General features: G+C 46.3%; 1 protein-coding gene across 1 annotated transcript; it reads right to left on the reverse strand.

The window, feature by feature from the left end:
- Window positions 1-2,175: 2,175 nt before the first annotated feature.
- nptx2a (neuronal pentraxin 2a) lies at window positions 2,176-7,913 on the reverse strand. The gene is made up of 5 exons (XM_062531153.1): window positions 7,304-7,913; window positions 6,320-6,542; window positions 5,143-5,387; window positions 3,674-3,853; window positions 2,176-2,827 (listed from the first exon to the last, which is right to left on the reverse strand). Exons 1-5 carry the CDS (start codon window positions 7,760-7,762, stop codon window positions 2,600-2,602), a joined length of 1,335 nt encoding a protein of 444 aa, XP_062387137.1. The 5' UTR covers window positions 7,763-7,913; the 3' UTR covers window positions 2,176-2,599.
- Between the last annotated feature and the right edge of the window lie 14,587 nt (window positions 7,914-22,500).

Genomic DNA, 22,500 nt, shown 5'->3' on the forward strand with positions numbered 1-22,500 from the left:
TACAAGACGAGCATGAATTATGAAACATTCATTTATTGGGTGCAAAAGGGCATTCATCCACACCTCAACATTGAAAAGCATAGAATACATCGTTTTTGGGAGGGGACAGAAAGAAGGAATGACAGCAAATCAATTTTTAAATTCCTCTCTCGCTCCAGTCCCTTCTCCTATTTCTCACTGCGGCGAAAGTGTGGTAATATGAGGTCTGATCCCTGGGCAAACCCACAAAAGCACATTTGGTGCTCCAAAAGAAAAAAAAGGCCATTGAAACCATATCATTTATGATTGTGAGTAATCTCTTACATTCTGATACAAAATGAGAAGTACATACATGACAGATTCTCAAAAAGTCACTGTCTTTTGAGTGTAGAAAAGTTAACACACATTTTTAGAGCTAGTGCTGTGTTTTTCTTTCCCGACGTCTTATTTATGAAATATTTATAGACAATGCAACAACAACAACATTCAGATGTCTGAAGTGATCGGTCAATAATTTATAGTATACATCTCTGCAACATTCCAGGTGGGGCCAAAGTGCATGGTAGACAGGTATAAAGGGCCGTTCACACCAAGAACAATAACGATAACTATAAACAAATATCGCTCTCGTTAATATGAATGACAACGTTCACACATAAACTATAATGATAACGACATGAAGAACGATATCGTTGTTGATCACTTTCAGAGTGATTTTGAGAACGATAAAAAGCTAACAGCCAATCAGAACCCATAATATTCTAGCAATCACATTCATTAACATGAGGAGAGACTTTTCCTGTCATTGGCCAGTGTGGACGATTTTATCGTCATGGTTATAGTTATCGTTATAGTTATCGTTCTTGGTGTGAACGGCCCTTTAGACAACAGCACCAGTGAATCAGCATAGCTCATGGACTGATACACTGCACATTTAGAAATAATCAATTTACCGTACAAGGCTAAATCATAACAAAATATAGTCCTTATCTTACATTAAAGAATAATGGTGTATCAAGAGTTCCCTTTTCTCCCAGAATTCCTTGTCCAACACAGTATGTGTAAGATTGACAGGCATTGCGGTGTTGTCAGTAGGGCATCAAGAAAAGCAATAATAAGAAAACAATAATATTTGAAGCAAAAGGTAAATTCACATTTGATCACATATGTACACACTGCACAGCAATACCAAAACATTTTGGATTTCATAATGCTTCATGAAACAAATTGACTGCAAACTAGTCTTGAGCAGAAATAAGTGCCCCGTTCTGACATAATGAATGCCCTCAATATGATCACCATTTCATTCTAGAAATTCCTGGTCTTAACTTTCCCCCCTCATCCCTCTAACCCTCCTCATCTTTTCCCAGCACACGATTGCTCTGCCGAAGGCTCATCAGGTTGGGGGGGATAACCCCGGCTGAATTATGAGTCACGTCCCAAAAACATGGAATTTATATAACACGCATCATTCCTCTCACCAGTCTCTTCTCATGCCAGTACGGCATGGCGCGTTCCACTGGCGTTGTTCTTGACTGGCGTTTTGCCCAGTCCCAGTCCAAAACTAAAACCCTTCGTAACAACCATTTTGTTGTCCTCATAATGTGACTTTCTTTTGAGAGATGAGTTAAAGGTCGTGTACTCATAAACCAAGGGTCCCTTAAGCAGGTCCACTTCCGACCACGCACACAAACACATGCACACACGCACGTGGGCCTTGCTGACGTTCAGCCCAGGCTGAATTCCCGCCAGTCCCTGGCAGCTTTGGAGGCTTTGCTTTTAACCTCGCCGGGCCGAGCCCCCACGAAAATCAGCTCAGGATGGCAGCTGCTCAAGAGGAAGCTGTATTAGCGTAGATTTACAAGAATGTGGATGTTCCCTCCGCTAATCTGAAGCCTTTTACACGCAAGACAGCTCATACACCTCTACGTACACATACTGTACACGCACCCACACTTACAATGGGGTGGAACAGTGTCGCGTAGAGACAATGGCGTCCGTGGTGATTACAAATGGTGAGTGGGCAGAGGTGCTTGGCAGACATCTTTATGACCCTCCGACACACACAGCTCTACACACACTAGAGCCTGATCACAATGCCCGACTAGACACACACCACATGACACAAACGTAACGTTGATAATCCCATGCATTTCAATCTGGATTGTCCACGATATGCTAAAATCCTCTGTGATTAAGTATATATATATATATATTAAAGTGTAAGCATATACAAAAATAAATTGCACAATTGTAAACAGCTTTCTAACATTTGCTTTTTTTTCATTTACCGTGAGCCACAGAAGAAGCATATCTAACCAACTGGTGACAGAAGAGAAAGTTTAACTTCAAAATGAGCAGCTTTAGATTGCCATTCATCACATCTGCTAACACAGACAAAAGGACAAAAGACAAGAAGAAGACCAGTGAAAGTTGCCTTGTTTCATGTTTTCAGAAAGAACACAGTGAATACTCTGGAGCGCGAGTCACCCTTTTCTCACAAAAAAAGTGTGAAAAGCAGCACAGAGAAGAAGGTGAACTCACCACGACAGACCTCAAAATGAACAAACGAAAACCACAACGACAAAAAATAAAAAAAAAAGTGCAGACTTGCCCCCCTTTAAGAATCAAACAGGCGATCCTCGCATATCTCCAGGGCGGCCTTGGTGGCGCCGCCAAACACCTCCACGTTAGCGTCCACCCAGGGCACCACGTTGCCAGGCATGTAGGAGGAGCAGTTGGCCATGCCGGAGATGTCCACTGGCCGCAGGACGCGATCCCACATGTTGAAGTGGCTCAGCTCTCCCACAAAGGCCTGAGTTGCGTCAAATCTTCCTCCTACAATGTCCTGTTGGTGTTTCAGGAAGGCAGTTAGGTATATATATACAGTATATACTGTCCACACACCTGTTGACTTGTTTAGCTCTCTACAGTTCCTCCTAAAGTCTTGCTCGTCCTCTTGTAGTTAACAAATAGTCTTATTCAACACGCATGTATGGTTGTGACAAAGGAGTTGATAGAACCATGAAACTAGACAAACTAGAATGCTGCTTCTACTTAGCTTTATGTGTACTATTGTTTTGATTGCTATTTCCCATAAAACATAGTGATTGGTATTTCCACTACAATGCTGTTTTCTTTTGTCTTTTTTTCAACCCAGGTCTTCTTGATGTTTCACTGTTGAGGATTTCAAACTTACATTTATCCTCTCCGACAACTACTCCAATCAACAGTAGTTAAGCACTGGATAAGGTGTTTGGGCATAATGCATATTCCACGGGCCCCGGCCTATTAGGCTAAACGTACATTTACAACATTTTCCACTCTGATGGCTGTAGCGCACTGGAGCGTTGCAAAGCAAACATGTCTGCTATTTATACTCTTTACTCGGGGAGAGATGCGCCCGCTGGAGTGTACGTACGTGTACACACGGCGTCTGAGGTGACACTTTAAGTGGTGCCAGCGGGGGCGAGGTGGGAGAGCGCGGCGACGACATGGGAGGTGACGTAACCTAACCTGCTCAGCGTCGCGTGAGAAAGGGCCGTGATGTATTGCTCCGCTCCATCCCCAGGGCCCCGCCCCAAACCCCCCCCCCCCCCCTCCACACACCACACACACACACCTCCCCACCCTCTCTCTCCCCGGGCCCCATGGGGTGTAGGAGACCGAAGGCTGCGGAGCTCTGTGATCTCACCTGCTCCTGGCCCAGGATGATCACTCCGCCAGGCTTAATTGGGTGCCAGGGGGCCAGGTTATCTCCGGCGCCCAGCCGCTCGCCGTCCTGGTAGGCCTCCCAGAAGCCGTCTCTGGTCGTCCAGGTGATGCAAATATGGTGCCACCTCCCGTCGCTGATGGAGAGGGGAAGCTGAGCCACCTATACATGGGGAAGAAGACAGATCATATCTCATCAGCACTCTATTCTGCACGCTTTCTTATCTTATCATATCCTATTCCATCTTAACCCACACACATCCATGCAACACAGATTTCCAACGCTTCCTCGACACAATTATAAACTCACACAGCTTCAATGCAAACCAACCGCTCAGATGTGTTTCTATGCAGCGTACAATGGCAACGATTTCAATTCTGGGAAGCTTGAGTGGAAGGAGGAGGAAGGAGTCCTCTTACAAAAGAAAGCTTTGGCATTACAACCATCTTCATCTTTAATGAACACAGAGAAGCGCTTAAAGACAGGGCCGGCGCCACCGGCTCTTTTGATCCATTACATCAGCCGAGAGCTCCCTCGGCCTCAGCGCCGAACGCTGGGTAAGTCGGAACGGAAGCCCCCCCTCTTCGGTGGCTCGTTTCACGGAAAAAGCCACGGTGCCCCCGAAAAACCGCGAATGCCGCCTTGGCACAGGGGCAGAGAATGAGCTGTTACTCGAGAGGGATGAAGCATGGTCTGTGAGGTGCATTAATAAGCCTCGGTTTGTCTGCATCCTTCTGGCAAACACACACACACACACACACACACACACACACACACACACACATGTATAATGCATGGTGTTTTGGGGGAGCTGGGAGGGAGGCTGCCTACATCGATAAAATGTCAAACTGACGTGTTGGGAGGGGGCCGGGGGGGGTGAGGGTGGTGTGTGTGTGTGTGTGTGTGGGGGGGGCTAGCGGTTAAGAGCCTCACACACTACTCAAGATGCCCCACTTGAGTCGCATCACGACCACCCTTCATCTCATGCTGGGGAAATTACGCTCCGCTTCTCGCCACTTAATTATTTTGGCACCTCAGGAAAACACTGCTCTCCCCACAATGATTTATTGTGCGCTTCGGCTCCTTAGCCTTGACACGTTCTCTCAAGCGGGCTCTCTGCTGCACCCAAATGATGCTACACACGCACACCTTCATTTGCCAATTAACACTGTCATTACCAGGCCAGGACTGGTGTGATGACTGTGTGGAAAAATGCGTCAGCCAAATGTAATGCAATGTAACACGGATAACTTCACGTGTCTGTATATTGTGGGGGTGTATGTGTATTTCTCTGTGTGTGTGTTTGTGTGTATGTGTGTGTGTGTATATGTGTGTGTTTGTTTTGCAACACATTGCAATGACACTTGGAATACACAAAATGGACGACTCCACTGTTGACGCACGTGTGTGTGCACTGTGCAGGAGTGTGCACCGTCCAGAGAGTTGCCCACCTTGTCGTTGACGAGCAGCTCGATGGGATTGTTGCCCCACTCGATGAGGACGATCTCGTTGGCCTGGCCGGGGACCCCGTAGGAGAAGGGGGTGCCGATGCCCGGCCGGGCGCTGGACTTGAGCCACATGCAGACGGTGAAGGCGTACATCTCCGGCAGGCTCTTCTTGATCCGGCCGTACAGGTAGTTGGTGCGCAGGGGCAGAGACACTTTGAAGTCCTCCGGAGACTTGAAAGCGCTGTTACCTGAGGCCAGGAGAGCGAGCGAGGGAGGGAGAAAGAGAGAGAGAGAGAGAGAGAGAGAGAGAGAGAGAGAGAGAGGGATAGAGAGAGAGAGGAGTGTTAGAAAAAGAGCGCAGTGACAGGCGTGTCCTGTGGTGCCGGTAAGGGGAAAAGATGAGCAAGAGTGATGGATGAAGGTCATGACAGATGGCTGGGCTCCAGTCAGCCACTGGCTCAGTCTCAGATGACTCATTGGATATGAATGGACAATCAGTCATCTCCACGGGCCCAAGGCCCATGCATTGATCTGAGGATTAAACTCTGGCAGGTGGGCCTCTGATGACTCTCCCTTAATATCCATAAAGGATATTATGTATATTATGGTGCTTAAGTTAGCAATGAATGGCTCTGCCTCCAGGATTTGAAATGACTAGACCGTACTATTTTTGTATTTTGTTAGAAGTCACTTGCTGTGACTAAATAACAGCCGTGGTCTGACCCATCATGAACAGATAAATGTTATCTGAGCCATTAGTGTGACACTGTTTTCGCATGCCTGTCTGACTGCTGGTAGTGAAACGAATTTTACCCTAAAGACGTCTGTATCTTGCCAAATTCACTGTAGCTTATAAAAAACATTCTAAAATGTATGAACGTCACATAAAACAACCTCAGAAGCAAGCACAGAGATCAAAAACAGAAAGTTACGTCACACCACTGGGATCAAGGTTTTGAATCCCTGGGCTCAGCAACCTCATATCCGATATGAAGCACGTGGTAGTTTTCACTCTTCTGGATTAACATACTTACACATCGTGGTGGACAGTGTGGTGGTACATACCTTGACTGAATGTTTATGTATTTATGTACGAAGGCATCTTTGTATGTGTGTATGTAAGTATATTTATGTGATTATATACTAAACGTATACGTTCCTGCTAAAAAGGGAGCCTTACTTCTCTCCAGCTCTGCGATCCTTTCCAATAAGGAGTTGAGCGTGCTCTCGGTGCGCTGCCTGTGGGCAGCCGTCTCGTTGTACAGCTGCGCCTTCTCCTCCTCCAGCTCGGCCACTTTAGTCAGCAGCTGGTTCTCTAAATCGCTCAGCCGGCGCCTGAGAAGGTCGCGCAGCTCATTTGGAAAGGTTGCACCTGAGGCGTTGACGCGCAGTTGCTGCTGTTGCTGAAACCAACACATTATCAACAACATTAGACAAGTGATGGACACACAATATCAACGGACATTGCCATCGGGAAATAAATAATGAGAAATCTTTTTTGTTTAGTGTGAACTATCAAAATGTGAGGTTAAGATATTACATTGTAGAGAGGTAAGAACAGAGAAGTGTTTTGGACAGTTGAGGTGCCATGGTGATATATGAAAATGCAGACAAGGTAGCAAGCTTCACTATAGGCATGGCAGTACACACTTACCATATGGTAAAATGAGCAGCAAGATTGAAATTGATTAATAGTGTGTAATGTGTGTGTGTGTGTGTGTGTGTGTGTGTGTGTGTGTGTGTGTGTGTGTGCGCGCGTGTGTGTGTGCACGCGCGCGCTCGCCTGTGTGCATGCGTGTATAATACGCGTGTATATGCTTTGCATGCGAGGTGTGTCTGCGATTGTCTGATTCTGCGATTGTAATATAGATAAGATATGTGATATAGATAATCTATCTCGTAGAAATCGACCCGATTAACCTGTTGTTTGTAACTGTGTAAGTGAATCGGAAATCCATTCAGTAAAATCTCATCCAGTGGATGGCATTATTTTATGTTGGTTGTGGACACATGCCGAGATTAAGAATGATCTCTTCGGGTGGTCACATGTCAATTTATTTCTCTTCTGTGACATCAAACATGTCACATCCTTTCAACCCACATCTCTAACAATATACGGATATTTCAGCCCACACCCCTTTCTTTTAGACTACTTCAGTCTTACCTCCAAGTTCTGAAGGCGATCCTTCAGCGTTTGCATGGTCTTCCCAAGTTGCTCTATTGTCTCAGTCGGATCCCGCGGAAGGTCCCCCATAGTGTTCTTATTGAAGTCCTTGCGTCTCGACCCTTGCCCCCTTCCTTTGCCCTCTCGCGGGGAATCTTGAGCCTGAGCCTCACATCGTGAAAGTTTGGCGTTGAGCTCTTTAATGGTTCCCTGTTGGCTGACGATAGTCTCTTTCTGCTGCAAAATGGTTTCCCGTAGTTGGACAATGGTATTCCTCAGTTCCTCTTCCTGAGCACTTGCGCTCTGCACTCGGTTGGTTGCGGACACGGGGCAGCTGAGATCAGCCCCCGCGGGCACAGCAGTGCACACAAAGCGGTTGCCCTTTGTAACGTTCGCGAGAGCGACCTGCCCTTTCCCGAACGCATAAACGTATACAATTCCTATTAAGAGAGTGATCATTCCGACAGCTGGTGCGGACTAACAGGTGTCTACTTGTGATACAAATCTAGCCCTTGTTAAGACCACATTGGCGACGCGTCTCCAAATAAATTCGTGACAGACAGACAGTATGAGGTACCTGACATACCACTACTTTTCAGAAAACCGAAGACAAAGCTGTTCAACCGAAAGCATAGCTCCTAAGCACAGCGCCACAAATCCGCAGAAGTTATGAAAATTACATGAACACTCTATCACCAAACAGCAACAGCAAAGCGCACCAAGGATTTAACGCGTAATGCATTACGCATTAACTAAATAAATGCTGTGAATGTTGCAATGATTAACATTGGAAACATTGGAAAACTTTCTCCACATAAATCCCGGTCTTAAAGTAGCTTAATCCATCATAGTTTCAGTCCAACGCGGTGGGAGTCCAGCTGTCTATGTTCAGATGCGGAGGTGAAACCAACTCAGGGAAGTACAGCAGTGAGTGGTGCTGAAATGACAGCAACCGATGTTCCGCGGATTAATATACTGCGCCGTGTTTGACTACGTCGTCGATTTGAATGAGGTTCAAGTTACGTCACATATTCCCATCTGAGAGGACTTATTGGTACAATTCGCATTTGGTCAGTCTGTTTGAATTACGTGGGGGATTCTGTACGGCGCGAGCTCTAGCGAGAAGGAAAGGAGTAAGTTGAGGCAAGATCTTTTGATTTCGCAACTCAAGTTCAACGTCAAAAGGACTTTAATTATTCATGTGAATGAATATTGGTGCTTCAGTTGATAAATAGCAAAAACATCATTTTTGCACTCTATATGCCATTTGTCTTCATATTAAGTTTCTTTTAAAAAATAGTCTATTGTAACTTATCCAAACTTCTCATGCAGCAGACCTGAAATGAGATTGCCCAACTGAAATTAAAATGTGTTCAACGTGTTCTGTAGTCCAGCTGGATACGCCGGGGGTCACGGATTGAACTTCTGGTGCCTGACTAAGCTCACATGCAGTCAGCGTGGCGTGGCGCTGCCAAGGCCGGTTTGGTGTATGGCACTCAGGACGACCTCGGGGTCAGAGTGGGGCAGGGAGAACCAGGCTTTCCCTCGTGGTTCTGGTTCATGGATGGCTGCCCATCCCAGGCTAGTTGAGGACAGAGTTCGGGAAGTCTGGTATATTGCATAATTTAACAGCTACACGATAGAAATATATTTCTGTCAACTAAGGGAGCATTAAAAATACGGGCTGTTGTTCACTCTCTTTAACATTCAATAATATCTTGGAGCCTTTGGGTTATTACATCCCAAATGCAACTCCTATTTGAATAAAGTTAAAGAACACTGAGATTTCAAATCCTCAAGGGCATCAAGTCTTTCACAATGCCATTCAAAATGTTTTCAAAAGACTTTGAAGTAGAATTTTTGTGTAAGGTCAAATCTTGAGCATTTCCAAATTGCGTACACTGCAAATGGCATTGTGTCAAATAAAGCTCAAGGAAACTGTTAAGAGTCCTCTTCCAAGAAGCCACACACTTACTGTACAGTAATATATAAAAATGAAATCAAACATCAAGCATCAAGAGGCCAGACAACGAGGGGCATAAGTAAAACGTCAGTAAAACGACAGTAGGAACTTTTGGAAGATTGACATTTGTATCCGTGAGTGACGAGCACACCAAAGGAATACTTAAAAAACTATGAAACTACTAAAATATGTCAATATCCTGCAAAATTGACTCTTTCGGGTGCTTCATATTTTTTAGTACAGTCATAGCTCCTTGCAGAGTTAACCATACGGCAGTGGGGAGCTAGGTACTTCCTGGCATGAAAACAGTTGAACCCCACCGCACTAATCACCAGAAACAGTAAGATGCAGCCAAACCGCTGTTTTTAGGCACCTTGAAGCACCTCTGTGCCAGAGTGCCATGCCAAATAATGATAAAAAAACAAAACAATTGCCTGTGTCTCAGTGCAGACATGTTTGGAAGACAAGCCTGCCAGATGATGCAATGATTGACATGGACTGATGAGCATTTTGCTGGAGCTAAAGCTGGCTCTCTCCTTGCTGCAGATGCTGGGGAGGTTCAGCCAGCTCGCTGGGAACTTGGGCACGATGGATAATGAATACACTTTCACATCAATGGCTTCTTCCCTCCGCTGTCTGTCTGTGTTCACTATCCCCCCATTTGTCTTCCCCCTGATCGACAATGAGAATTATGATTCCTCTTTAAAATGAATATTCTAAATGAAATACATATTTGTAAAACATTTTTTTTCTCCTGTTGTGGTCAGAATTGATCTCAAAGAGGCAGCCAGGCTTGGAGCAGCCTTTGGTATCGACGAAGCGTGCGTTCTGGTACGCCATCACGAGCGCTAGCGCCTCATGCCATCACACCTCCTGGCCGAGTGCATGCGGCCACTTCAGCACCGTGACTCAGAGGGCTCATCAGAAGCCAAATTGCTCACGCCTCGCGGCCAAAGCCAAACAGTTTTGCTCCCTGACTGCTCAAGCCCGTGCTTCAGAGTTCCGCGGGCACTCTGCGTTCCTTATCTGTCACCTGGGCTTCGCAACGGGACACACACACACACACACACACACACACACACAAAAGTGTTTGAAGAGTCACACCCCAGCTCCGTCCAACAGCTTGGGAGCTCGTGGAGCAGCTGAGGGGGCTTACTCATCCCCTGGCTGGGCTCGCTGACACGTCCACCCCGCAGATGGTGGTGAAGAAACAGCCTCCTCTCCTGCTCCTGTGATATCATGCACACTTAAACACCCTGGCCTGAGAGAGGGACCAGGAGCCACGGGGAGAACCCATGTGCCCTGCAGGTGGAGGCTCTACTGCTGTGGAACCTGTGGGGTGTGGAACGGAACCTCAGTGGACTTTGGCCTTGGAAATGGGCAATTTGAGAAGATGTCATGGGGACTGTGCATAGACTGTATAAATAAACGGAGTTGATAAAAATCGCTTTGAGATTTCGGAGATAAATTGCTAATGCATTTCAAATGTGTGGCGCTATTGCAAAGGCAAGCACAAACGGCAGGGAAATGTATCACCACTGCACCGCAGGAAAACACATTAGGAAAGAGAAATATGCCTCCTCATTTACATCATGGAAGTTATGTTGTGAAATGTGTGAGGCATGTTTAATCTAATCATATAATGATGAATTGGGCTATAAATGATTCATTTGATTGTGATTAATTTTGTATATTAAAACTGTAATTAACATGAAGCTTTGTTGGAAAACAACATTATGAAACCAACACGGCGTTGAGGGAGGTATGATTTAGCCCCTAACCCTGCACTGACAGGAGAGAGAGAATCTGAGGCTCCAAGAAGAGAATATTTCCCAACTATCTCATGCCAACTGGGAACAAAGTGCTCCTTGAGGCAAGCCAGGGTTTGTTCCAACATACCCATGGAATAATAAGTCATAGTCTCAGTCATAGCCATTCTGTAGACCAACTCAGCTGAACAAACTCTCAAGAAAGAGGTTCATATGGTGGCATCCTTCACAGACAGATTAACATTTCTTGGAATCCGTTCATCTTTTTTTCAGAACAGGCCTTATGCATAGCAAATGTTTTCATTGACTTGCTTTGAAAAGTCTACGGCTCATTTTGAAATTTGCTCATCCGTCACAAAAATCGATGTTTGGGTCACGACGCACTATTTTCTTCCTCCCGAACACCATGTCTGCTGCTTCTCAAGGCTCTTCCATTGATAAAGGCTGTTTTCATGTTCCATCTATTGAGGATTTGCTGTAGGACATATGGGTCCTGGAGATTCTCTATGATAAGTGACTGTGAAAAGGCCCATGCATACTGTACAAAATTGATCTGAGAATGCCTGGTCAGTGAGGACATCAGGCACGGTCACCCTTAAGGGTATTGCCACCGGGTCTGCTGTTAGCATAAATGGATGGCGTCATCATAAATACTTTGATCGGCAGTTACATTTGTGCCTATATGCCGTAAATGCTTAAGCTTTTCCATTTGATTATTGATTTACGACATTCTCTGACCTTCACAAAGCTCTTAATCCATGATGGTACAACAGAGAGCCTAAAGAAGCTTAACAACATCAATAACAGCAACAGCATTTCTCTTTAATTGGGAGATAAACACAAAGGCCTATTTTCTTTTTCCATGTGTGATGTTATTTATCCATCAAGATCAAGATTAAGAATCATTAAGACATTTGTTGGGTCTGATCTCTCGCCTCAGACCCCCCCTCGCTCCCCAAGTCTGTGCACTGTAGCGGCCAGTGGGAAAGTCAATGGGATATTGCCTGGGGTGACTTGGGTGCAGAGCGGTGTCAGCATGCAGAGTAGCCTGCAGCGCCCCGGGCCTCTCGGTGCTGTTAAACATGGTCAATACGGACGCCAGTGTCTGCATCCGGATTAAGAGCTGTCCCATCTCTAGGCAGCGCAGCAGCTCGGCCACCTGATGACTCATTAGTCACTGTCATCTGGGGGAACTGTCACTGTTGTCCAACTTCACATTGCTGTGTGGCTGGGTGAGTTTATATTTATAACACTATTTGTGCATTTGATGACAAACAGAAGTAATATATGTATATATATATATATATATATATATAAACAGTGATAAAAGCAGGATAGAAAAATTGGAGCAAGTAATCAATCACATTCATCACAGTAATTAATCTCCTAACAGAACCTTTAAGATGAAGCCCGAAGATTCATCTCCTGAAATGAAATGAATTTGTACATGTTGGGCATTTGCCACTCCATTAGAAAAAGCCAATTAGCGGTGGCGTGGCGTGAGCGTGGCGTGAGCGTGGCGTGAGCCTGTTCCAGCACAGTGTAACACGTTTGTGTCGTGGCATTACTCAGCAGTGCCAGCGCTGCGTGCTGCCCGGGTAATAGAGTGTGTGTGTGTGTGTGTGTGTGTGTGTGGTCGTCCCACACACCACGCTGCATGGGCCTGGCAGCACGGCGCCCGGCTGAGCCACGCCGCGGCCATGTGCTCTGGGGGAGGACCATGACTCTCCCAAACAGCTTGCGGTGGTCACCGATGAACTGCCCCCCCTCTGATCGAGGGGCAGAGCGCTGAGGTGGTAGTGGGCTGCTCCGCGTTTGCACGATGGTCAAGAGCATTTTGTGCTGGCAGTCGTGTGAAACACAGCAGAAGCCCGTGGGGAGGCATGGACTACACTCTTTTCTCTCCATAAAGCAGGATGATGTGTGTAAAGAGTGGAGATTTTTCTTTATAGTAACATTCTCCTTTTGTACAGTGTCTGCAAACATCAGAGCGATATGCCAGTCCATAGCTACTCCACTGAGTACACAGTGAGAGGATCTCCCACTGAGGGATGGTAGCGAGACCAGCAGCTTAAGAAGATGACTAGTTAATTAACGTGCACGTGTGTGTATCTAGTTCTGATGCTCATCAACAGGAGCCAGTGCTTGGGATTCAGTCTGACCCGTAGCTTCAAAGGTACAAAATGACATGTTGGTTCACACCACGAGCGGTGGAGTGATCAAAGCATGCCGAGATGGTTCAGGCATCACACGGATGTCATTTCCCCTGAGAAAAGAAGCGAAACTGTCTTGCTTTGCCGTGCGCGATGGGTAATTAGTTCTGAAGTGTGGAATCCAGCTAAAGTGTAAAATGTAGAGAGCATTTGTAGATTTTGGATGGGCCTAATATGACATACAGAGGCTGTTATCCATGCTGACATTTACATGAGGAGAAAAAAGAGTTGAAGACAATACAATGCCAACTGTCTGTTCATTTCAGGAGCATCAATGAAGCTTGGCACATAATAGAACAGGAGTGGGCCTTGACAATAATCGAACTAGACGTACCACGTAGTGGGGCATAATATGACCACTGTCATAATTTGGAGCTATATAGTCTTGATGAATTAATGAGTAAATCAATGAATATATTTCTGATAACAATACGTATCTTATTCTGTGTGAGAATTCAAGGAACAATAGTTTGTGGAAGACACACCCCAGGGTGTGAAGCAATACCCGTGAGCTAATGTCTGTTGTGCGGTTTTGTGTGTTGTGAATATGAGGGTGATTGACACTTGTGTGTCATACCATAGATTGAAAGTTTAAAAGAGGAAAAGAAGTCTATTTTTTCCTCTGCAGACATGAGTAGTCTTCAGATGGATTTAAAAAAAAAACCCTCCTCTTAAATAACATGAAGATCCTTCCTCTTGAATAACACGATAAGCAACTGACCGTAATCACGTCCCTAGCGAGGGGGAGAACTTCACAGATCTGTGCAGCATTATCGGGATCTACCAAACAGAACAAATCTGGCTTTCAGTCAACAGAAAGATGTCCATTAGTTCTTTAGAATATCTCCAGTTTTTAGGAGAATGATGATGCATGTTGCGTTCCAAACGACACCACCTGCTATAGGGTGTAGGTGGAGTCTGGATGGAGGAGACTGGGCCTCCGTTCTTCCTTACGTAACAAGCACAGTTGAGCCACACAACTTATGTCACTGCACTGCTTCACTGCCAAACTCAAATTCAGAGCCTTAAAATCCCAGATATAGACAGTTACAAATTTGTGCTTTGGTGGTACTAAAACATTACGTCTTCACTCAAACTCACCAACTGTGCACCCAAAAGAACAGGGATATGACATTCATGTCTACAGAAAAAGCGACCCTCCAATTTGAAATAGATATCATTGCCTCTGTAAATGGCCTGTTTTCTCCATCATTTAAAGCTAATTTCATTATTTCTCTTACACTTCTCTTCATGTACAGGTCACGATAAGGCCCCTCATTTTTAATATTTTCCGTAACTCCATTTATGAATATTGCAACGGTTTGTAACACTGTGCAGCTGTTGCCACAGCCAGCCGTTTGCAAGCAATAACAGAGCCTCCTGCATAGCAGTGCCCCAATTTTTAATTTTCTCAGACATTCACACGTTACCTTGTATTATCCCACTTTGCCCTTGGCCATTGTTTTGTTTTGCTCTCCTTGTTCAGTTTGGTTTGTTTGTGCTGCTCGTGTGCTTTGCTGCAGCCGATATTTTACACTTTCTCTCTCCCTCTCTCTGTCTCTGTCACTCTCTCTCTCTCTCTCTCTCTCTCTCTCTCTCTCTCTGATCTGAATCTCAGTCATGTCCCTTGGCTTTCTCTCTCCTCCGTCTCTCTGCCGCCTCAGTGTCTCCATGCTCAGGCTGCTCAGGTGTTAGTGTGTGCTCTTACAGCTGTCCTGACCCCCTTTCATGTCTTGTCTTTTGTCTTCTCTGCTTCGGTGGGGAGCATGTTCTCCAGATGCTCAGGCTCCTACATCTCCACCTGCCCTGCCCAAAGTGCATAGTCTGGTACACAGTTGGAGAGAATAAACCCTTCTTTGAGAAAAGCTTTTTTGTGGTTGTCCAAAAAAAAGTCCAAAGTTTCAACACTGAATTCCACATTTCATTTTTTTGTTGTTGTGAAAGAAAACTCTTTTTTTTTTCCGCTGATAATACAACAATAACAAGACTGAAACTGTATACGGTACTGAAATATCATAAAGGTGTCCTAGATCAATACTTCATCTTTTCTCTTTGGGAAACTGTGGTGAAGAGGCAAAGACAAGAGTACAGTACAATCGACTCCAGCGGCCCATTTAAAGGAAGGTCCATTAGTGGGCGCAGAATGCTGTCATGTTCCAGCAGAGCCTCTTGTCAGGTGGCAGGAAGTGCAGCTGCTGCGGCTCAATAAATGACTCCACAGCCATCAGTGGGGACCCAGATAACTGAATGATCTCTCCAACACAATGCGGCGTCCCAACGACTGGTGCTCAGGGGGGGAGGGAGACCTTCGCTCCTCTTTCCCACTGTAACTGTTTGTTTCTTGACTGGCTCAGAGGTTGTAAAGGACAGGCTTAAATTACATGAACTCAAGGGGAATATCTTAACCTACTGGGGCCCCTGTGACAGTGACAAATTCCTCTGCACCAGAGTGTCTGCTCACTGCAGTACATCCAAGAGTGTATCCTCCCCTTGCACGGTACCGAGCTTTTCCAAATACTTAACTGAAACAGTGGGAACAACCAATAAATGACTCGCCATAGCAGATTTGAACCAGCTATACTAGGAGGTGTGGATCTGCATCACACGGATCCCACCTCGAGAACAAAGCCATGTCTTAGTGTCAATAGTGTTCTGTTAAAGAGATATCCAATTGATGTCTAACACTGCTAACACAAACACGCACACACGCACGCACGCACGCACACACACGCAAGGAGGATAAATCCACTCAGATTCTCTGCCAGGCTTTGCCGCATAGTTCAAAGCTCCTCTCTGTCCCTGGCCACCTCGCTCTTGTCTTCTTCTGTGCTTTTTTCACTCGCAGGGACGTTTTCTTGGACGTTTGATAGGCGCCGCACAGCGTGATGAAGCCAAAAAGCCCAGCTGCTGCTGAGGCCTTTTCGGCCGAGCCGCGCCACGCCACGCCGAGCCGTTCCACCCTGCCCGGCTCCACCGCGGCTCGGAGCTCAGCGTGAGTTGTGCGCCGTCCAGCCCATCACAGAGTGTCCCCCCCCCAGCCAGCCCCCAGCCCCCCGCCCGGGCACACAGACGCTCCCCAGAGGGCCCCCACTCTCAGCGTGAGCCCGGCCAAGCAGAACAGCACAGCGCAGCACAGCACAGCACAGCACAGCACAGCACAGCACAGCACAGCGCAGCACAGCGCAGCGCAGCACAGCACAGCACAGCACAGCACAGGGCTACATGACACCACTCTCACGTCCCCGTCGCCTCACTGTGCTGTGTGCGGAGCGCGTCGGTCCAGTGCGTCTGTCCCCTTGACCCGAGACGCTAACGCTAATCAGTCTGCGAGCATAAAGCCACTACGGCTCTTTCACGTGCCTATCATGAAAGGTGTGAAACGTGCTAACACGTTGTTCTCTTGTAGCGACTGACTCGTCCTAATTGACCTCACACACCAATTCATCTTTTTAAAAGGCTCTTCAAACGCTGTGATGTGTGTGAGGGGTAATATGTTTTCATTAGGCGCACAATGACAGACTTTAATTAATGTACATATCAATCCACTCAGCCACGCTGTATCAGATAGATTACGATTACGATCTGGCCATGTGTTATGTAAAAGGTGCTTTACAACCCCCCCACCCCCCCCCCAAATGCCACTGTTCTGTTTTAGCATCCATAGAATAACTCAGCATGCTGACTCAAAGTGCTTGGATCCCAATTGGAAATCTAAACAGGATGAAGTCTTACATAATGAGCAGCCTTGACTCATGCAGCATTAGGAGAGGGGGGTGGGGGGGGGACTGTCATGGAGAACATGCACGTGCTCAGTGCGACTCCACGGAAGTGCGAGCCAAGTTTCGGCTCACTCTCGTTCAGCGGGCGAGCGGTCGCCCGGCAGTCGTGATGAGAACTGCTGTTCAGCACAGACACGTTCAGTATATGCAAAATGGCCTCTTTTCAAAGTTCTGACGGTGAACTTATTCAAACTACTAACTTTTTCAAACTCTTTTTCTGCTCATCTCAGTCTGCTTAAGGTCGGCAGGACAATAATGCCCCCATACCTGCTGGACTCCCTGTAGAAATTCAAAAACCATTTGCCTGGCTCACCAGCCTTGTGAAATCGATTGCAAGAAATCTCAACATACACACAAAGGGTCTTGTGTGTTCAACGCAGGCTGTGCGATGAGAATCTTGTAACGGCATCTACAAAAGTAGCTCAAGATGATTTTTTTTGCCTTGTTCACATATGGTGCTGTGAGCCCACACAGTTTTTATTATCATATGGTAAGGCTTTTTACAGTGGAAACAGAATGATCGTTTCTCACAGTCTCGCACTTCATACAACTAAGTTGCCTCTCCTCACAAAGGAATCTGTTTTGGCATTGAAATAGAAGGTCTCTGTGAGGTTTTAGGCACAGTTGTGTTAGCACCCTTACACTGGGACTCTTCTCGGAAACCCTGGACATTTTTCTTTTCACATTGAAAAAGTGTTCCCTTGGGTGACCTACAGCGGCAACTTCCATTGGTCATGATGACCTTGTTAGAATGCTATTATGCTTTTAAAATGATCTGCTGAAGCATCACTTGAGCCCCCTCTCTCTTTTTACACACACTGAATAATCTCCACTTTATCTGTGTAACCCAACACACACTAAATTAACCTCATTTATAGAGGCTCGTTGTGAATAAAGAGATGTGAATGAGTTCATCAGCCGGATTCATAAATATTCATTTGACATCTTTTCACTCTATTCTATAAACAGCCAAGCTCTGTTTACGAGGAAGACATTGTTATTTGTATGTGTCTGACCTTCCCTTTCACCGGCTTTTTTCCCTCTTTTTTTTGACATTTGTTTTCGAAGGTCGTGTAGCGCCTGTGGCGCCAGTTGGCTTGTGTGTGGCGGAGGACGCTGACCTGGAGCGGAGGGCGAGCTGGTCAGATCCTGTGGCTGCCCACGGCTCCCAGAGCGGGCGGACAGATCGGCCCGCCTCCACACGGTGGCCGTGCGGCGGGATGACTCCCAGCACTCCCTCCCTCGCTCGGTCGACTCGCCCACAACGCCGCCGCCACCGCGTTGTGTAAACAGCACCTGTGGGCCGCCAGCGCAAGCACCCGGGTTATGTAACGAGTGTGTGGCATGTGCCTGTGTGTGTGGGTGTGTGTGGCATGTGCCTGTGTGTGTGGGTGTGTGTGTGGCATGTGCCTGTGTGTGTGGGTGTATGAGTTTGTGTGTGTGTGTGTGTGTGTGGCATGTGCCTGTGTGTGTGTGTGTGTGTGTGTGTGTGTACTGTGTGTGTGTGTGTGTGTGTTTGTAGTGTGTTTATGTGCTTGTTTGAGTGAGAGAGAGAGAGAGAAAGAGAAAGTGCTTTATCATAACCTTCATTGAAAGTGTGTGTGAGATTTATGTTTGTGCACTATCAAGCATATGTAGTTATTGTAAAATAGTCTGTGTAGTCTAATTTGATGTATGTGAGTGCACCAAAACAAGCATATTTGTGTCTGTGTGAATATGCATATATGTGACCCTGTAAAGCGGAACCAGTCGTTTCTGTAAAATTTAGTAAATTAAGTTATTGTGCTCACGTGAACGGCCATAAACTAAGCTTTCCAACGATATGTATATCGAGGGTATTACACAAACTATCGCTAAGATAACCGCATCCAAAGTTGACATGGTTCTCCTGTCACGATATGCCAGAAGAGGAGAAATCACCTGTTTAAGCGGCGCGTGCACAACGGGAATGACAGCAAATGTGTTGAATCTTCGCCGGGTTTAACAGTCAAAACGTAGGTTTTTCAGTGAAATGCGTTCACGATATGAAACTGTAGACTGTATACAGCCGAATTATGCGAAAACGTGAAATTCAACATTTTAACCCGGAAGTTTGTTATTGTTGATTTTCTCAAAATAACGATGTGCGCAAAACGACTGATTTCGCTGTGAATGGTCACATATGTGTGTTTGTGTCTGTGTGAGAGAGAGAGAGAGTGTGTGTGTTTGTGCATGCTCATATGTGTGTATTTGTGTGTGTATGTGTGAGTGTGTCTGTGAGAGAGAGAGAGAGAGAGAGAGAGAGAGAGAGAGAGAGAGAGAGAGGGAGAGGGAGAGAGAGAGAGAGAGAGAGTATGACTGAGAGAGCGGCTTGAATCAAAAGCGCTGCCGTATGAAACACAGACAGCGTTAATCGCAGCCAAGCAGGACAATCCTGGATCAGCACGCCAGAGTGAGTGTGACACGTGGTGCGGACACCTGTTCCCTGCCACATCTGGATCCAGTCCCTCCGGGCGGCTGCTCTGTCACCCCCCCACCCCCCCACCCCCCCTCGTGTCTTTGAGCCGCTGGTGCCATTCATCTATTTCTGGCAAGCTCAACATTCATTGTTTTCTCTTTTGGTTGTTGCTTGCTCTTCCACGCATCAACCGTAGGCATCATCTTTACGAGGGGAATCAGGCCTGACAAGGCGCTGACACATTGCATGGTGTTCTGTGTGTGTGTGTGTGTCTCTCTATCTCTCTCTCTCTGTGTGAGTGTGTGTGTGTGTGTGTACATGTTTGTGTTTGTGCGTGTTTGTACGTGTGTGTTTGCGTGTGTGTCTGTGTCTGTGTTTGTGTCTGTGCATGCATGCGTGTGTGTGTGTCTGTGTGTGTGTCTGCGTATGTGTGTGTCTGTGTCTGCTTATGTGTGTGTGTGTGTGTGTGTGTGTGTGTGTTTTCTACTCATCAGATAAGAGGCACACAACCCAGTCTGTAGCAGCCTCTGAAACGTTCTCCACATGGGTGAGTGGGAGAGACGGGCTCTTTCATTCCTGAATACCAATGATAGCTAAGACCGAGTCTGACACTGGCAAGTGGGGCTCTTACCTGCAACATTTCCTTTGCACAACTCCTCTCCTCGTCTCGTCTCGTCTCATCTTCCCCCTGCATTTGTACTTGAGCCCCTTTCTGCAGGTCTGAAGAAGGGATTTGTTGTGTGAAAAGAGAGTGTGTTTTGAGAGTGCAGTCGTGGTTTTGTGTTTGCGCCCGTGTCTGTCTGTGCATGCCCATCTCCCCATACATATTTTATATGTGCACTTGGGTCTGGTGGTGTGCAAAGGGTTGTGTGTGAATGGCAACAAGAATTGATTAAGACCATGTCCAAGGCCAACGAGTTAGGGTTGTTAGTTAAGATCCTTCCTCTTTTAATCATTTTTCTAATATATTACTCCCTCTTCTCTCTCTCTACTTCATTTTCTCTTTCTGTCTCTCTCTCTCTCTCTCTCTCTCTCACACGCACAGACACACACAGACACACACACACACACACACACACACACACACACACACACACACACACACACACACAGCTCTCTGATAGATCAGAGAGGGAGCCATTGCTGGATGCTCTCAGACTGTCAGACATATTGGCTCTTGCAGAGAAGAGAAGAGAAGAATCAGAATTCATGAAAGACATCCAGCTAGCCTGGAGATGATTTTACACACACTCACACACACACACACACACACACACACACACACACACACACACACACACACACACACACACACACACACACACACACACACACACACACACACGCGCACACACACAGACACACACACACACACACACACACACACACACACACACACTGCGACGGGCGGAACATGAGGCTTACATGTGACATAACATCAGTAGCCCTGGTCATTAGTCACAGGAGTAAAGGAATAATAGAGAATGACCCCCTCCCTCCCCATTGCGGCAAACATATTGGATTCTCCCTCCAAGGGAATGCATGATTTAACCATCACAGGGTCATCACCAGAGCCATTCTCCCTCACACACACACACACACACACACACACACACACACACACACACACACACACACACACATACACACATACACACACACACACACACACACACACACACACACACACACACACACACACACACACACACACAGACACACACACACACACACAGCTCTGGGCTGTGAGGGATTGGACGTGTGCAAATGATGATATTGATGAGGATGACGGCGGCGATGATGATGATGATGATGTCTCATTTACAAGAACTGGGACAGAATGAGAATTAGGGATAAGCGTCTCGCTTGTACTGACCCAGAAAATGTGGCTGCTCGGATCGAGACGTGGACTCGGAGAGGAGCGAATTAATTCCTAATGGTGTGAGATGACATGATGCCTCCTCTCTTGCAGGGGTGGGGGGGTGGGAAGCACTATGTGCTTCCCTAGAAATATAAGCTAAAATCCCCCCCCCCCCCCACCCCCCATGGTGAGTATCACTGACTGCTGAGCTGCAGGGAAGCCACTGGAGCCGGGCTTCACACATTTCAACCAAGAATTTTGGTTCATACATTTTTAAATGACCGAAGCAGAAATGTATAAGAATTGCATGTTGTTGGTTATGACAAAGTGAAGAAGGCTCTGCAGAGAGATATTGCTACTCAAATAGGCCTTGGTGGCTACAGTTCTTTATGTGTTTAACGTGGTCTTTTGAGATGAAACAGAGACTGCTGTGAGGACAGAATGCTCCCTACAAGACTCTTAAAAAAAAAAGTTTCTTTTCTTGCTGAAGGCTTCATCGGTTGGGGAACGAAAACAAGCAGCTCTAGTTGTCTGCAGGGACAATACAATTCCTTTCAATCCAAATGCAATAGATCAGAGTGTTGTGCAGCATGGATAAGAACTGGGTTTTCAACCAGCTTCATAGTGCCACAGTCAGTGTAGCATGATACGGAACGGGAGGGTTTAGTCAGGCTGTTTTTATCCCATGCAACACAAAGCTCACTATGTTCTTTGTCCGCTGAAGTCCTGTGAGGACAGGCTATGGTTGTTAAGAGCAAAATTTGATGAACCAAAATTCTTTTCTGGGCAACACGACTTGTAGGTAGGGCTGTCAACTGCACGCTGCACACTCTATTTGTGTCTACACACGTTGAAAAGTCTAGTTCAAGGCTATTGTAGTTTGATTTCTATAGACTCTTTTTTCATTATTTGTCACATTCAGTACAGCTCAACCTTGAATGAGACGTTCAGGGAAACAGCACAGAAGAGCACAGCAGCAATGTATCACAGCCTCGTCTTCGCCAGCAGCGCAGACCGCTAAAGCAGCTCTTTCTGAGAAACCTTCTTCTCATTCTCTTATTCAGGTGTCTCAGGACGCACAGAAATCGAACTCATAATGATGTCTTTAAAAAATGTAATAAAAGCAACAAATAATCTATCTCGAAACCGTGCGTCTCCTTTTGTTTACACAAAAC

The sequence above is a fragment of the Sardina pilchardus genome, chromosome 3 (assembly GCF_963854185.1).
Source record: "Sardina pilchardus chromosome 3, fSarPil1.1, whole genome shotgun sequence".
Taxonomy (NCBI): domain Eukaryota; kingdom Metazoa; phylum Chordata; class Actinopteri; order Clupeiformes; family Clupeidae; genus Sardina; species Sardina pilchardus.

Excerpts from the sequence above, each read along its gene's own strand:
- nptx2a (XM_062531153.1), bottom strand. The coding sequence starts at position 7,762 with ATGATCACTCTCTTAATAGGAATTGTATACGTTTATGCGTTCGGGAAA. Across the intron at positions 6,543-7,303 it reads ATCGCCTTCAGAACTTGGAG|CAACAGCAGCAACTGCGCGT; the intron begins GTAAGACTGAAG and ends TGTTGGTTTCAG. Across the intron at positions 5,388-6,319 it reads GATCGCAGAGCTGGAGAGAA|GTAACAGCGCTTTCAAGTCT; the intron begins GTAAGGCTCCCT and ends TCCTGGCCTCAG.